Below are 17086 nucleotides of genomic sequence, written 5' to 3' on the forward strand. Positions count from 1 at the left end.
CTAAGTATATTGAATTTCTCAGGAAACTGTTTTGCATAGTAATGTAGGAAAAAGTTTATATGTTTATCATTTACAATTATGTTTTCTGCACAGGCAAAGCGCTAAATTCACTTTTTAATCTATGTGGACTTCACGTTTCAAGAGCATGCAGCCTTCTGAAGACATAAATAGAAAGACAACAACAATCTAGGAAATCTGCTCAAAGAAAGTATAAATCTATAAATGCGAAGCACAGCATTAATATAATTTTTAAAAAGGTCTGACTGCATCTTAAAAACGAGGCTGAGTTGTTGCCTGGCGACTGAGGGTTGGGAGCATGGAGATAGATTCTGTCTGCCTGTGAGGCAGGGTGCACAAAAGACTTCTCAAATGTCACACACACACACATAAAGCAACGTAAAGCCAGAATGGTTAGACCGACCAATCACAACGAAGCGCAGGGGACCAGGTGGCCACTTTGTGTCTGTTTCGTCATCGGTGGGACTCAGGTGAGGCACGATAACGGTAAATGTTGCTGGTGTTAACTAACCTCTCACTGCCCGGGGTGGTGATCCTGAAAAACCGGTGTCTCAGGTGATGCTTGTCGCCATGGTAACAGGTTGTGCAGAGGTCATAATTGGCGCACTCAGCACATTTCCAGCGAATGCCAATGATGGGCTGTTGGCGGCAGGTGTCACACATGGTTCCATCATGCTTGATGCCTGAGGAGGAGATCAGTCAGTCAGTGTTAACAAAGTAGTATTGTGCGACAGTGAATGAACTTTTTCAGCATTTAGCTAGACACACCTTTTTATATTTTGCATGTACACTATCTGTGGAATAAATACACTTGTTCTTATGTATCCGACACCGTCTGCCAGGTCAACTGTATGAAACCTGTTGATATTCATCAAAGCTTAAAGGAGGACTATAGTCATTCTCACAAAATCCTACACCTTAATGTAAAAACAGCTACTACTAACTACACCTGATACTATGACGGCATCATCGGGTGGAGAAAACAGTGAATGGAGCCTCTCAATGTGATTGTACAGGGATGTAATGCAATGAAACAGAGAGATAAAACCAGACAATTATGAAGTGGGCCTTCAACAATTTATATCTATGCTTACACAAACAGTGCAAGCAAAGAGTTTTTCCTCTAAATGTGCAATTTGGAGTCTTAAAGCTTTGCATTATAAACACATTCTTGCCTTTTGAATGTGCATATCTTGCATCTCTCATAGCTTAATTTACATACCCTGCAGCTGCATGCATCCTGTTACATGTGTCTGTGATTAGTCGGGCTGTATTTAAATATTTTTTTAAAAACAACTTATGTGCCGTTTCTGAGATCTACTTTATACACTTCCGCAACCTTTTTTTTAAATGGCAGAGCCTTTTCTTTAAATTTCAGCAACAACCAATTCATCTTCAATCCCACTTTATTGAAGTGGCTTGGTGCCATACATAAGAAATCTGCCACACATGCATACTGCACTTTAACAATCGGCGTATTCTCTGTACAGTCTCTTAAACACTAAATTCTTTATAAGGTTTTAGATTTACATATTGCATAGTTCACTGTTACTGGTTTTTATTTCACTGTCACCGGTTTTATTTAACTGTTATTTATACATGTGTATATAGTGTTAAAATAGGATATTGTTTAGGGTTAAAGTTTGCTGTAACAAAAACAATTTCCCTGCAGGGATTGATAAAGTATTTCTGATTTCCTGCACCCACCAAAGCTCCACAATGAAGGCAAATAAAAAAAATGTTGCATGAGAAGACACAAAGCAACTTATGTGTAAAGTTACCTGTTGGAGCGCTGTCTAGTATCCTCACGTCGTAAGCACCGGAACATCTGTAGTTAGCAGCCGTGCCATTATCCCAGACAACAACCACCTCCTCTGGACTTTCAAAACTCCTCACGGTGCCGACATGTCCCTCTCCGCCGTCCTGCTTCCCCCACTTCCAGTCGGGTCCGCGGACCACTCTCGCCCCTACTCCCTCCATCATCGCCCGGTTATTCCTGCCGGTGGTCATTTACAAAAAACAAACCTCACAAAGCCACAGGAATCGTGTTTTGAGATATATCTCGGTGGACAGCTTCCACACAAAAAAAAAAAAAAAAAAAAAGCAAGTCCCAACAGGAAAGAGACAATCCACAAAAGCTAGCCTGCGAGCTAAAGTTAGCCACCTATAAAGGAAAAGGCTGTCGGGACTAAAAACTATCCCCACAAGCTGAAACGTGAACGTGTCAGCCTCTGACAGAAACAAAGCCTGTTACCCTAAAAGCCTGTTAAGTGGCCACATCGCTCAGAAAGCTCGTCTCTCTCCTCCACAACACGAGAAAGCTTCAACTTAGCAAGCTAGCGCAGGCTGCTAGCTCTCGCAGTGCTAGCTCGATAAACCTCTCAGGTCCTCTTCTCGTCTGTGGTGACTGTAGTCCTGGTTTTGTTTTTAGCGCCTGTTTTTGTTTTTTTTGGGGTTTAATCCTTATTGTTGTTGTGCGTAGAGAGGCTGAAAATCCATCCACGGTCGCTCCTCTTTGTCAGCCAGAGATGGTTCCCTGGAGTCAACTCAGAATAAACGCGTCGCCATTATTGTCAATCATCGTTCAAGACCTCAGACGAGCAACAACTAGCTCCGGAGGTGAACGGCAAAGCCCGAAGACTCCAGGCTCGGAAAACAAGCACCACGAGTCCGGCCCCACGGCGTGCCTGCGCATGTTCAACACCATTCCCAGCTCCAGTGCATGGAAAAATACATAATCTCAGGGTTTTAACCCTTTTAGCATCCGGATGGATGGAGATACTTGTGGATATGTTGTTATTGGATCATATAAGCATCCTCCAATCAGAACAATATGTGCAGATAAGTAAATAAACAATGTTTGAGTCACAGCATTGTATTGTTGATTTTGTGGAGGAATATCTGTCTCTATATATATTATATATTTTGTTTTATATGTAATTAAACTTCATTGATTAGTCATTATTTAGTTGTATTTTTTCTAGTAGTAATAATAATCTGATAATATCAAAAGAAGTTTAAGTTTTAAAACCTCTGGTGGACTTTTTATTAAATAGCATTATAATATATATATATATATATATATATATAATATAGATATATTATCATATATATATATATATATATATATCGATTTAAAGTGTAACTTTGTAAATGTAAATGTGCTTTATTAGTACATAGTACATTCAAACTCTATATAAACATTCAGCTAGGATACCTGGGGGATCTATTACTGAGTCAAGACCACTGAGTCCATTGACAACCTGTACTGTAATACTGTACTGTACTGTAATTTCCCAGCTTGGGATTAATAAAGTGTATCTATCTATCTATCTATCTATCTATCTATCTATCTATCTATCTATCTATCTATCTATCTATCTATCTATCTATCTATCTATCTATCTACCTACCTAACAATAGTCTGGGGAGTTTACAATGATTTGATGTTTCAGAGCCAGTGGCATTTACAGCCATTACATTTACACTGACATTCTTGACCAAGATTGCACAATGCAATGTATTTTTGCACAAGTCACTGTATAAAGTTTATGTGGGGTTTTTTTATTTTTTTATTTTTTTTTATTTCTTACTTAGATTAGACCAATAGACCAATATGTTCTTCCTTCACTTAAACTTTAAATGTATTTATAATACTGTGATTACACACTTACACTATACACATATTTATGCTTGTTTTGTGTTTGTTTGTACTTGTAACTGCGGCTGCAACACAAGAATTTTCCTCCATCTATCTGTCTAATATATAAATATGTATAATAGTATACTACACACCGGACTGTGCAGCTGTCTGACAATTCAAATACTCACACTCAGTGTGTCAAAGGCCACCATATGGTATCAGTGAACACACAATGTCATTAATTATACAGTCCAAAAACGTGAACTTAAGAGGTTAATCAGTGAGTCTAAATTGGCCGTAGGTATGAAGCTGAGTGTGAATGGTTGTTTGTCTCTATGTACCCTGTGATGAGCTCGTGACCAGGGTGTACCTCACCTTTTCACCTAGAGTCAGCTGGGATAGGCTCCAGCCCCACCATGACCCTGGTGAGGCTAAGCGGTTACAGATAATAAATGGATGGATAGCTATTAATATTATTAAGATCAGAATCACTTTGACCAGACACACACACATGATGAATGTGACTCCGGTTACTGCTTTTTATGTTATTGTGCAGGGATTGTACCTGACACTGTCTGTGTGGTTTAGCTGTTCAACAGAGTGATGGCTTGTGAAAATGTTGTTGTGTCTTGTAATTGACATATTAAATCAATATATTTGTCTTTTGAATTATTCATTAATTGATTGGTCATTAATTAGTTGTATTTTTTCCAGTAGTACATTCAAACTCCATACAAACATTCAGCTAGGATACCTGAGCGATCTATTACTGAGTGAAGACCACTGAGTCCATTGACAATAGTCTGGGGGAGTTTACGATGATTTGATGTTTACTTCAGAGCCAGTGACTCCAAAGTCCAGAAGATGAGGTAGACAAGGACACTTGTATGTTTATCTGTAACTACTATCAACTTAAAAAACATGGTGTGCAAAATATTATTCATCTTTAGCTCCCAATTCTAAAAAAAAATCAGCTCTGCATGTTTTAATAATAATCTGATAATATCAAAACAAGTTTAAGGTAAGCTACTTTTCAAACCTCTGGTGGCCTGTTTAAAGGGCCAGTGTTTTTCACACTGTGCATAATAAAATGCACCATGTAAGCACAATATAATCAAAAATCAACAACAAAAAAAAACTTTAGACTTCTCTCTACAAGATGGGGCCCACGAGCTTAGGTAATGACGCAGTTGTTGCCTCAAGCTCTCTCTCTCTCTCTCTCTCTCTCTCTCTCATCTTTAGTGATGCATACAGTATTAACAAACACACTTTCAGTTAATTAAATTACCACAAACTAATTGCCACACAGTGAACCTGGAGAATCTGGGCCCCCTGCGGGTGTGTGCAGCCCCTGGGGCTGTGGTGGTGTGCTTTTTTTTTCTTTCTCAGTATTGCCATGGACTACCACTGCAGTAAAAGTGTTCAATGATGCCAGTGCTGCTTGTCTTTGCAAATACCAACTTAATTATCTTTTGGCTGGGGTTGTGTCACACACTGAAGGGATAACAAGGCCTGTACTGCTTCAAACTCCAGTTCCGCATGGTGCACATCACGCATGCTGACAGCAGGGGGCGACTGACTGACGGACTGACTGTGATAGCCGGTCAAAGAGCGCCACCGCTTGCACACACACTCACACACACACACGCACGTATATATCTCCCCACATCAGGTCCCCTTGACTGTCTCCTTCACACACAGCGGGCTCTGCAGGCAGACACACAGCTGACTTTAAAAAAAAAAAACCGAGCTGGCCGCTGTCCTTACAGTACACGGGGTGAAAACAGGGAACCTTGCAATGATCTCGCTGGACTTCAATTTCAACATTTTGACAAGGGACCTGTCACATTATCTGGAAAATCAAGTCAAAGTTGGGCTGTTCGGATCGGGTGTAGGACTGTCTCTGGTGCTGGGCTTTAGCGCAGCGTACACCTGCTACTATTTGGTGTCAGTAGCCAAGGTAAGAACCGTGAACCGGCTGATTTACGTTACACAGTGTTAAATTAAAAATAAAAAAAACCCCGTGCTTTTGTTTTTATTAAATTTTAAATGCAGGAGCATCATATGCACAGCCATGCTTTGATAGTGAACCGGTGCATTTTGCTGCTGCTGCTGATGGAGGCTGCATCTGTCTGCCCGGTGTGTGCTAACCCTCACACCGCCTGCACATGTGAAGGGTGCACCTCTGCAAGGCTAGACACTAAAATCAGCATAATTACCTTTAATTATTGTAATTATTATTGTAAAGCTACATGCATGCACCTGCATTACATCAATTAAATGCCCAGTGTCGACTGTGCTAGGCTAGCGTTACTGTATGCCGGTAGAGCCGGCAGAGAGCGTTTATGTAACGCATGCTAACAGGCAAAGCAGTGTTGATTTTATTTTATATTTAACATTAAAAAAAAAACATAAAACATTAAACATAAATCTGTTTAAATTGAGCGTTTCCAATCAGAAACGCAATATTTTCCTGATTACCTTTAAAAATAAAATAAGAGGAAGCTTTTATTTTGTTAAATCACCATTTCCCTAACGTGTTTTTAATTCTATTTATTTGTATTGTGCAGGGATGGTGCATGCCAAAACGTTTATTAGCAGTGGTGTGAAAGGTTCATGAAGATGTGTTCATCTCATATACTTATACATACAATTTTTAATGTCAGTAGTAAGAGTTTATTTGCAAAAAACAACCTTAAAAATGAATAAACCAACACCAGTTTGATTGGTTTTACATTATAAAATGATAATTAAGACAGTATAAGATATCATAACACCCTGACACTTGTTTACATACTGATATAACCTGGAGTGCATGTAGAAGAAAATTCAATTTAAAACAGAGATATCTGTTTTTGTAAATCATCCCTTCATTTGCAGAGGGATGCTGAATATGTAATCATGTATTACCGCTCTATTTTGTACATTTTAATGTTTTGAGATCTTCAGCAGAAGATTTAGTGTAAAGTTTAAGGTTTTTTTTGCAGCATATAATGTAACATTATACAGATCAAAGCTAAAAAAAAAAAAAGTGTTTTTTTTCCAGTGATGGATCTATTGTCATATTAACTAATGTCAAATGAATCAATCCCTGAGAGTGAAGTCAGAAACAAGTGCCGCACTTCATTAGACTGTATTTTGCAGAAGCCACAGCTCATCTCAGGGGGTAAGAAGTTTTACCAGTTTCTGAGGGAACAATGCCCGGTGGTGTCAGAGACCTACTACCCCACCTTTTGGTGCTGGGAGAGCCGCATCCAAACTCTGCTGAGACCATTTGTCACAGCCAAACCTGGGGTCGTCTACAGAAAGTAAGTCCTCACCATGACTGACATACTAATTACCCATCACACAAGATTTTTTTAATTTATTTTTTTATTTACCCAAACTGAGTCACATCCAGTAAAGGATAAGTGTGAAGCATGCAAGCTAGAAGGTTCACCTTTGACATAGTGGCAGTAAAGAACTTTATCCTGAAACTTCAAGTCACTGAGAAAATGCCAATGCCTATTTCTTGATGTATTTCTGACCAGTTTCACAACTGGAAACAAATCCAAGTCTTATTCTTAGCCAGGACTCAGCAGCTCAGGGGAGAAAGAAATCTTTTGTGCCATGACGCTGGTTCGGGCCTGCCTGCTCCTTGATAATGTGCATTCTGTTGAAGATTAATTGGCACTGCATTCCAGGCCTCCTACACACATAAAGGAGATTAAAATTAATTAAGAGAGGCTTATTTTTCATTATTACTATTTATTACTTATTTATACTGGTCGCACAGCAGCGATTTGACATGGCACAACAGGAAAAACCCAAGTGGAATTAATAACAGTGATAAGTGGACCCACAATAGCAGGATGTCCCCAAAGTTTCCTGCTGTGACATGTCAAAATGTCTGCTGTGCAACCCGTCCATTGTTCCTTAACACCGAAACTAAAGCTTAAAGCACCTAACCATTTAAATTGATTCATTTAGAATCAATTAAGTAGGTTAAAGCCTTTTATTTAACCGTCTGGGGTCCAAGCAATTGATAGGGACATTTATTAGGACCCCGGTTAAGTTTAGACACTTGATCAAAGTTTAAGATCATGATGATTGATGTTCTTTTTTGTTGTTTTTTATTCTTATAAGTCTCATCATTTGTCTGTCCCAAGGACGTTCACAGACATGCCTCTGCTTTTGACAGTCTGTTATCAAAGACTGATGGTCACGTTCACTGGAGTTATTATCACATTTCCTCCGGGGACAACAGGACCACCCTCTCTACTCCACGCCCCCCGATAATGAAATTAACCAAGGTTGCCCCAAGGACGGGACACCATGAAAACTGTCCTGTTTGTCGCCGGCTCTCTGGGTGAAATTCCACTCATCTCATTGTCCGAGAGGAGGATTATCAGCAGGTCCCCTCCCACTTTGTGCGTTGGTCACTGTGGATTGGCCCCCGCTGACTTTTAAGTCTAGCCTCAGGTGTATATTTCATGGCGGCTCTGTAATTTCATGCTGATGTCTTTACCATTGGCCGGCCAACTCGGCTTACTGGCTGCTGCGTGTGTGCGCAGTGCAGGTTTTAAAATGCACTAGCACTGGGACTGAATGACCTCATCTGCAAGGGTAGGGTTGTATAACCCAGAAATTGATTGATCATAAGAGCCCATTGGTGCAATGCCTTCCTCCTTATCTTAACTTGCTGTGTGTTGCAAAGCACGCTGACAAGACGATTGCAAGAGAAACGAGATGGCTGTCACTGATCGTTCTGCTCGCATATCCACTTCCCATTTGGCAGTGCTTGTGATGGACACATGGAAGTAATCATGTCAACTGGAAATTAACAGAAAGTATTAATTGTGTGGAGTATTTAGCTTTTAATCACCACTAACACAAATCTAATGTTAATTTTCAGCCTTTTTCCTCACCCCTGTTGTCCTGTGTGTGCACTCGACTGTTTGCATGTGTTTGAATGAGACAAATAAATAGATATGCAGAGATACAGATAGTTGATAATGTTCAGAGGGATCCTCGTTGCTGAGTTGCGTGTCCCGCTCCTCTCTGCAGTGAGCTTATTAAGGCAGCAGATGGAGGACAGATCTCTTTGGATTGGTTTGACAACGACGACAGCTTCTCTCATCCTGACCCTGCCACCAGGCCTACGGTCCTCCTCCTTCCCGGTCTGACCGGCACCAGCCGAGAGTCCTACATTCTGCACATGGTCCAACAGAGCCGGGATCTGGGATATAGGTGGGTGGTCTTGGCCCGGAGAACCTGGCTGACGTCCAGCACTTGAAGCACACACTCAGGGCACTAAATCACGCTCTCCGTGCATTATGCTCTAATTTGTCATTCGCCTAGCATACAGATATTTTGCCCAGTCGATGCCAGAATACCTCAGCAGTCGTAACAATATTGATTAAAAGGTAATAGACCCCCTTTCTGCAGGGATTTTGTAACCATTATATAATGGGTGCATGAGTGACAGGGGCTTGGGGTTATTTCAGGCGAAGTGCACAAATAAAGTGGGCAGCGAAGCTTTGTGGCAAGAATTGCTTTTGTAAATAGCCAAACGTAGCACACAAGCCTGAAGAGTTGCAGAGGGAGGCAGTTTTTTTTTTTCCCCTCCTCCTTTCTCCCTCTGCAATGGGTCCTTTCACTGTGTTCTTTGCACTCATTCTTTCACCTAGATTTGGGAAGGCATGGGAAGAGAGCCGGCAAACTCAGCATCTTCCACCCCTCACCCCTGTCCGTGTAGCTTAATGAATTACAGCTTATCCCGGTACAAGCTTTGCAGCTTAGCCCAGACCAGCTTCCGAGTCTATGCTGCAGTGTGTGTGTTTAAGCACCCCCTCCCCACCACCACCAACATCACCACCACCTCCCTATGCTTTAGCTCCAACACCCCCCCCCATCCAGCCCCGCCCCTGCTGCTGGGTTACACTGATAGAAACAGCAGGTCTGACTCCAGATAATAGATGACCGCATCTATGATGTATGGTGACGAGGGACGACGATGCCTTCGCTTACATACATATAAACGAAATGCTCTTCACACAGCTGGGCGTCTCTGCACACCTCATCATGTTTTTTTGGGTTGTTTTTTTTAAAAGTAAGGAACATTTCTTTAAAGGTATTTGGGCCACCGTGTTCTTTTGAACATGCTAAGTCTGTAACTTGTAGCGACAACAAAGAAAGCTCGTTTTCCCCTTGTACACATGGGATTTTGCACTTTTTTGTTATTAACAAGCTTGCCATTTATTTTCTGTATCACCTTAAAGTATGTCCACAAGGTCATATACTTCAAACTGCTTGCATTGTCCAAATACTTACACATTGTAAAGTGCTGTCTCACCAGCTAAGCTACTGTACAATGTGCACTGATGCAGTTAGTACGCTGTTATCTGCCAAGAAAAAGGAAAGAAATAATACAAACATGTCTGGGCAAAGAAAGGAAAAAGGAAATTCAGTCAAATTTCAACAGCAGCGGTTTGCTTATTTGAAAATGTAACTAAATAACTGATGACTAACACATTTTACAGCAAAAACATATTCTCTGTACTTTGTACCCCAAAACACCGGCTACAAGTAATGAGTATTTTCATAATAACTATTATTTTCTCTATAAATTGTTTAGTCTGTAAAAACGTCAGCAAAAAAATGATGATCGCATGTTCCTAGAGCACATGATGACATCTTCAGATGTCTTGTTTTGTCTGAAACTCAGCCTATAATCACAGTTGAGCTTCAAAATTGCCTTAATGATTAATCGATCGACAAAATAGTTGCTAGTAGGTTTCTGTTGATCAACCAGTCGACTAATTGACTCACCATTCCTTGAACTTGTTTCATTCACAATCACTATTTGAATCATTTACAGGCGTGTATGTTTTGTGTATTTCAGATGCGTGGTCTTCAACAACAGAGGGGTTTCTGGTGAAATGCTCCTGGTAAGAAGCTTCTGTCATTCATTTGTCTTGACCGACTTCAGAAATCATAACAAGATAGCTCTTAAGGGAAGTTGGTTTTCCCATATGTCGGTACTTCCAGCTTCCCAGTAGTGTCGTCCTTTTTCATTGCTGCAGCCAGCACAGAGTATGTCTGCTCCACACGTGTCGCAAAGCCCACAGGGAGTCCATAGCGGACGCCGCACAGACATTGTTGTTGCACAGCAGGGATTAAGTTGCAAGCAGATACTGTATTTTAATGCCGATCCACAGAAATATGACCTCGCCGAGCACGTGCTGTTCCGACACCTGGCTTAATCTGTCCTCTTACACCCAAGGTATATTTAGCCAACAAAACTGGCCCCAGCTCCGAGCGTGCCCACTGTCTTTCACATCTCGGAACATTCTTTATAAACGTCTGTATCATCACTACCAAACAGAGATCTCATCCATAAAACAAATGGTGTTTCATTACAGGCGGGGGTTGCCCACAATCACTCCAATGTTCCTCTTCCTTCGTGGGTGTAAGTCTGAATCAGTGGACGCTCTGTGTCCTGCTGTTGTCTTCGTCTTATTCTGTCTCAGCCTCAGCAAAAAGGGGGGCAAAAGTGACACTCGGTTATATTCAGGTCATATTCAGAATTTAGTTGGTGCAGCTGTCCTCAGACAAAGTTTAAACTCTGCAACCTTGGCACCGTGTCAAGTTCAACATTTTCTCCCACATTTCAGTGGGGAATTGTGCTGGGTGTTAGATACAAACGATTTAACATTTGTACGCTCTTGTGAGTGTTTTCTCTGTGTCCAGTTAGTGTGAATATCGTTCATTGTTTAAATAGGACAGAGCTTTAGAGAAACACGCTGTGTGAAAGACGCCCCCCTGCCTCAAAGACCGTCCTGAGTGCTAGTGTCCTATTTCTAAACCTCGTAAAAAGTCTATTACGTGACACTTTCCTGTGGAGCACCGCTCCTCCAAATATTGGTCTTTTCTTTTCTTTTAAACTTCTTTATCTGCTGAAATTTGTATTTTTTTTTTTTTTGCTGTTTCACTGCAAAGTCCCAGTCTTGTGCAGGCCTATTAGAGGAACCATGAGAGTGTAGAAACAGAAGAATTTACTTTGCCTGAGTTGAATCTTAATGACAGGCCTTGAAGAGCTGAAGAGTCAACTTGCATCCCGAGAAATTGGACTTGTTCAAGTTCAAGTAGGCTCCTTCCAGTTAGAGTTGGTTTGTTTTCTAATGTTAAGTAACCAGCTCTGCCTGACAAACTGTTTCAACAGTGCTCAGTGTTTCTCTGTATCGTAGCCAGAAATAACTGAATAAATAATAAAAAGATACTCTTTCACTCTTTGTTTAACTATTTTACATGCAGTAGGTTATAGAGTTAAAAATAAATCTGCTGTGCACACCTTTACACATTTATACAGTGTCGGGAGACATGCTTCACACGTCATATGACGTGTGCAAAATATACTGAGGATGACAGCACAGTCATAATAACAGGAACTAGCAGTTACATAACTACTCTTTGCATTTTAAAGGTGGTACAGTGAATACATATTTATCTTTTGTTTGATGTTTGATTTAGGACTGCAACTATTGACTATTTCCATTATCAAATGTTTATTTTGTCAATTAATCGACTGATTATTTGGTCTTTAAAACATCAGAGAAGAGGATTGAGTTTCTTTGTAAAGTTGCTTACATATCAGAGGACATCCAGATGGAACACACACCCCTACACGGTCCTTGGCTTAGGAGGTCAGGTCAGAGCCTTAGCCATTAGGCCACCGAGGCTGCTGGAGCTGCAGTGTGCACAGGGCAGTGTTTAGCTGTACTAACACTGACACTGTAATCCTTTTTAAGTTTCTTTCTTGTGGACAGTGACGTCAGCCTTTGTGCGAAATAAAATCAGGAAATCAAGAAAGATCTCAGCCACCAGCCTGATGTCGACTATTAAAACGACAGACGACTTAACGATGAAACCATGATCGAAATAGGCCGATTGATTAATCAAACAAGTTCTAGTTTGACTTGCCTTGTGTATCATATTGATCGATTTTATTGTCAGAGCATCTTGCATATAACAACAGCACCAGCAGATGACAATAATTGCTCTTTCCTAAAGATGGAAAATACTACGAGCTGAGAATAAGTCACGTGCAGCCCAACGGTGAACACTGAGTCTATAGGTCAAGTTTGTTTGCTGCTATCAGTCACTGTAAATAACAAAAGTCCTGATGTTGAAGGCTGTGTCTGTTACATAATGATATATAAGCTCTTTGTGTCCATGTGTACATTAGTTGCTGTGTCATGTCTGCTTTTGTTGCATAGATCATCACTTCATCACAGCTGAACAAATACTACATATATTTCAATTTCATTTTACCTACAGTTTAGTGTATTGCGACTTCATTTTCAATCATGTTTGCTACTTTTAGTTATTTTATTCTAGTTTGAGCACCCAGACATAGTGATAAGATACTGTCGGTGTATAGAAAAGTTTACTTTATGTCAGATAAAGGAACAATTTCCCACATTTTAAGTACCCGTAATAGAAATAAAGTGAGGACTACATGTATTTTACTTTCAAATAAAATATTTTACTTTACCATGTTTTCATGTGAGGTCTTCATAATTTCAACAGAGATAGAGCACCAGAAGTGACTGTATTATCTTGCTGACTCACACAGACCCCGAGGACCTACTGTGCAGCCAACACGGAGGATCTGGAGACTGTTATTGACCACATCCAGAGGGCTAATGAAGCTGCTCCAATCATGGCTGCTGGAGTATCAATGGGCGGGTAATGAAGCCACTCACTACCAGCTGACTGGACGTTTCACTACCGCCGACATAAACTAACAAATCTCAGAGTGTGACTTAAACTTGCACACATTTGTCGCAGACTTAGTGGTAACTAAACTTGAAACAGAAAAAAAACGAACCCATTTAACATAACATCTGTGATTGGTTTATACCAAATGTTACCAGAAGGACAAGAGAGGCAAAAGATGTCATGCTAGTAAGTCAAACTTTCTCTTTGTGCAGCAGGCAGCTTGTGTTTTGCTTTAAATATTCAATTATCTCAATTTTTTAGAAGACACTGATATTAGAATTTCATATTTGGGAAAAAAATCTGACAGATCCAGATTGTTGTTTATGTTTAGTGTTGATGAAAAATCCAATTATTGATCGTTGTTATCAGATTTTTTTCTAATATACCAACTATCAATGTTGGTATTGGCCTAAAAAGTCCAGCATCAGTCAGGCTATAGTCAATGCTTTCATTTATTGTTTTTTTTTTACTGCACAGCGCTAATCCAATGAAGTGAAGGATTGGTCAGAAATGGAACATGTTCCAATCCCGTCTGTCCCTTCCTCTCACCCTCTCTGCATATTCAGGATGATGCTGGCCAACTACTTGGGGCGCAAGGGCCGGGAAACCTGTCTGAAAGGGGTCGTCGTCTTCTCAGCGGGCTGGGATGTATTTGAGTGCACCGCTTCACTGGAAAAACCCCTGGACCGTTTCCTCTTCAACTCCTACCTCACCAGTTGCCTACAAGCCTCTGTGCACAGGTCAGAGAGGGATTAACATGGCCGCTAAATGTTTACAAGACTTTGAATAACTGTGTTTTATGCATTTATTTTTATATGTTGATCAAGAGTTTGTATAGTTGCAGGCAGCTGTATTTTTTGTTTCTAGTTGATGAACAAAATAAAACAACCTGGTAACATTACAAATTATAACACTCACAGTATAATCCAATCTGTGTGGGTGTGATATACTTTGAAGGTTGATTGTTGTTTCATCATGCTGTTACAACCTTGTCAGCATTTTTGAGGGACATTTTCAGATGCAAATCATTTCGCCTGACAGTAGTCGGTGACAGTTTTATTTTTAATCCCCCTCTCTGCAGACACAGACCGGTGCTTGAAAAGTGTTACGACATCGATCATGTCATGAAGGTGGGGATTATTTTCACTGACCCTTGGTCATAAATGCTAATCTAATTAAACAAAGTAGCCGACATTTCATTGATTTACTCGTTGTCGCTTCAGGCAAAGACCATTCGAGAGTTTGACGAGAGGTTCACCTCCATAATGTTTGGCTATCCTACCAATGATGACTACTACCACGATGCCAGTCCTGTCCACAGGCTGAAATCTGTGCAGGTGCCAATGCTGTGTCTGAACGCTGCTGACGACGTCTTTTCCCCTTCTCATGGTGAGGCCATGCCATGTTTTCTGTACAATCCGACGACCTTATTTTTCAACGATTTTTATCGTTATGTTTTTTGCTTTCCAGCCATTCCCGTGGAGGCGGTGAAGCAGAATCCCAACCTGGCCCTGCTCATCACCTGTCACGGCGGCCATATCGGTTTCCTCGAGGGCCTGTGGCCTCGACAGAGCACGTACATGGACCGAGTCTTCAAGCAGTTTGCTAAGGCGGTCATCGAGCAAGGCGGTGGACTCGCTGACCTCTCCTGATAAGAGAACTTAACAAAGTGTTCCTCTAGTTTTATTTCCTTACTTCCTTTCTGCTTTCCATCCTTTATTCCTTTCATTTCTCATTCCATTCTTCCTTGTTTCTTTCCTATCTGTGACCTTTTCCCCTCTTTCATTATTTCCCTTTATCCCTCCTTTACAACATTACATCCATCCCTCATTCCTTCCCTCTATACCTAATCCTATTCAGCCTATTTCCTTCCTTCCACTGGCCTTCTTTTTATCTTTGACCTCCATCCGTCCGTCCCATTCTTCCTCCCGCCACAAGCAAAAAAAAACAAACATTCTTTCTCATTTCAAAGGCACATCGTATTGAATGCGGCGTTTGTTGCATTCGACATTCAATTATTTATTCCATACAGTTAACAGGTCATTGTATGTAATCATGCTCTGGATAATATGCTTACTGAAAAACAAGCATAGCTGTTCACGTCATTGTTGAAAAGCTGAATCTGTGCCCACCTCGTTAAATTCCATTTGCTAGCTAAAAAAATAAATAAAATTACCTTGTGCAATTATTTTCTTTTGATGTTAACACAAGTACTGTACACGAAAATCCAGTCATGTTTGTTCATGAAGCGTCCTTCAGTGCTCATATCAGTAGGATTTTAGCCCTCAGGGATTGTCTTTATTTACTCATACTGAATTCTTTTCCGTGTTTTTTTTGTTTGTTTTTGTTTTGTCAGTCACTCACCTTTAGTTTATATTTTCCTCATTTTAAGGTAGATGTTGTTTACCTTTTGATATTTTATTGGTTCCTTCCTTTAAAGTTCGATATTATGACAGTATGTTCGTTTGCTTTCTTGCAGAGATTTAGATGAGAAGATTGCTTTCGTGTCATTTTGTTAAATAATGACACTACAGCCGGGAGTTATTTTAGCTTAGCTTAGCATAAAGACTGGAGTGCTAAGCTAAGCTAACTTTGGCTTCATATTTTGTAACACGCAACATGACGGCGGTATCAATCCTCTCTTCAAACTCTTGGCAATGGAGCGAATTAGTGTATTTGCAAAAAAATGTCAAACTATTCCTTCCTTAACCATTTGCATGCACTTTTACTTTCACGCATTCTACCTTTTTACGCACACCAAATAGTTATACAAATGTATAATACGGAGAATAATTCATGAATTAACAAGGAATGTGAAATTGCACTATTTTAGTTGATAATATCATGCCTGTAATTCCTCAATGCAATGCACTTCATCTCATTCGATATATGAAAGTATATCCCAAAGGCTGAACAGAGCAGTATACAGTATGAATTCCATGAGGTTTTCTTTGTGAAAATGTCTTTGGATACTCTTGTAAGTAAGTCGGAGGGTGCTAGATACAGTGATGTGAATGAAGTAATGCACATAGGAACCCAGAGAGTGTACATATTGTGCTGTTTGAAGTGGTGGCTGTTGCTTTACAAGATGCATAGTATCGTTAATGGAACCTGGTTGTCAGTCCTGGTTTGTTTTTTTGTTTCGCCAACAATGATCAAGGGGCTGGCCACCGCGTATGAGTTGGCATCGATGAAACGGGCAGATCTGACTGACGGCCAGGCTTTCGGTAATGCACTGCATGGGGGGATTTTGACTTCCTGTTCCTGTGGAATTTTGGTGTCTCTTTGTTCTGCCAAGTGTCCATCGAGTAGCATGTGTCTCATCAGCGTCATCATGTCCTGAAACCTTAACACCACTTCGTAATCTGTAGCACAAAGGACATGTATGTGTTTTTTTGTTTTTTTTCATAGGATGCTGCATTTCATTTTGTACACTACATGAAAAGAAGAAGAAAACAAAACATTCTGTTTAACATGTGCAGCAATAAGATTTTAAAATTGTCTCTATAGTATAAGTACCAGTATATGCACATTATCAACATGAGTGTAATATGCTGTATTTAATAAATTATTAAACAGAGTCTAGGTCAATTTGTGTGCTGTCTCCACTGCTTCTGCTCGTAATGCGTTTTCTGCACAGATTATATCGGATTGCTTGACTGA

The 17086-nt window shown here is 40.4% G+C and overlaps 2 protein-coding genes across 6 annotated transcripts in view; one reads left to right on the forward strand and one right to left on the reverse strand.

Annotated features, from left to right (window-relative positions):
- mib1 (MIB E3 ubiquitin protein ligase 1) overlaps window positions 1-2882 on the reverse strand; it is a 53020-nt gene extending 50138 nt beyond the window's left edge. For all 5 annotated transcript variants that reach the window (XM_027288427.1, XM_027288425.1, XM_027288423.1 and 2 more), the window contains exons 1-2: window positions 1800-2882; window positions 530-701 (exon numbers count right to left, since the gene is read on the reverse strand). In XM_027288427.1, coding sequence (XP_027144228.1) covers window positions 530-701; window positions 1800-2028 — 401 coding nt within the window. In that variant the 5' untranslated portion in view covers window positions 2029-2882. The remainder of the gene's footprint in view (window positions 1-529; window positions 702-1799) is intronic.
- Window positions 2883-5215: 2333 nt separating this feature from the next.
- On the forward strand, window positions 5216-15395 carry abhd3 (abhydrolase domain containing 3, phospholipase). Its single transcript, XM_019267103.2, has 9 exons — window positions 5216-5621; window positions 6806-6969; window positions 8708-8890; window positions 10545-10590; window positions 13278-13390; window positions 13990-14163; window positions 14505-14553; window positions 14647-14812; window positions 14894-15395. Exons 1-9 carry the CDS (start codon window positions 5460-5462, stop codon window positions 15073-15075), a joined length of 1239 nt encoding a protein of 412 aa, XP_019122648.1. The 5' UTR covers window positions 5216-5459; the 3' UTR covers window positions 15076-15395.
- Window positions 15396-17086: the final 1691 nt, after the last annotated feature.

The sequence above is a fragment of the Larimichthys crocea genome, chromosome II (genome assembly GCF_000972845.2).
Source record: "Larimichthys crocea isolate SSNF chromosome II, L_crocea_2.0, whole genome shotgun sequence".
In the NCBI taxonomy this organism is placed as follows: Eukaryota; Metazoa; Chordata; class Actinopteri; family Sciaenidae; genus Larimichthys; species Larimichthys crocea.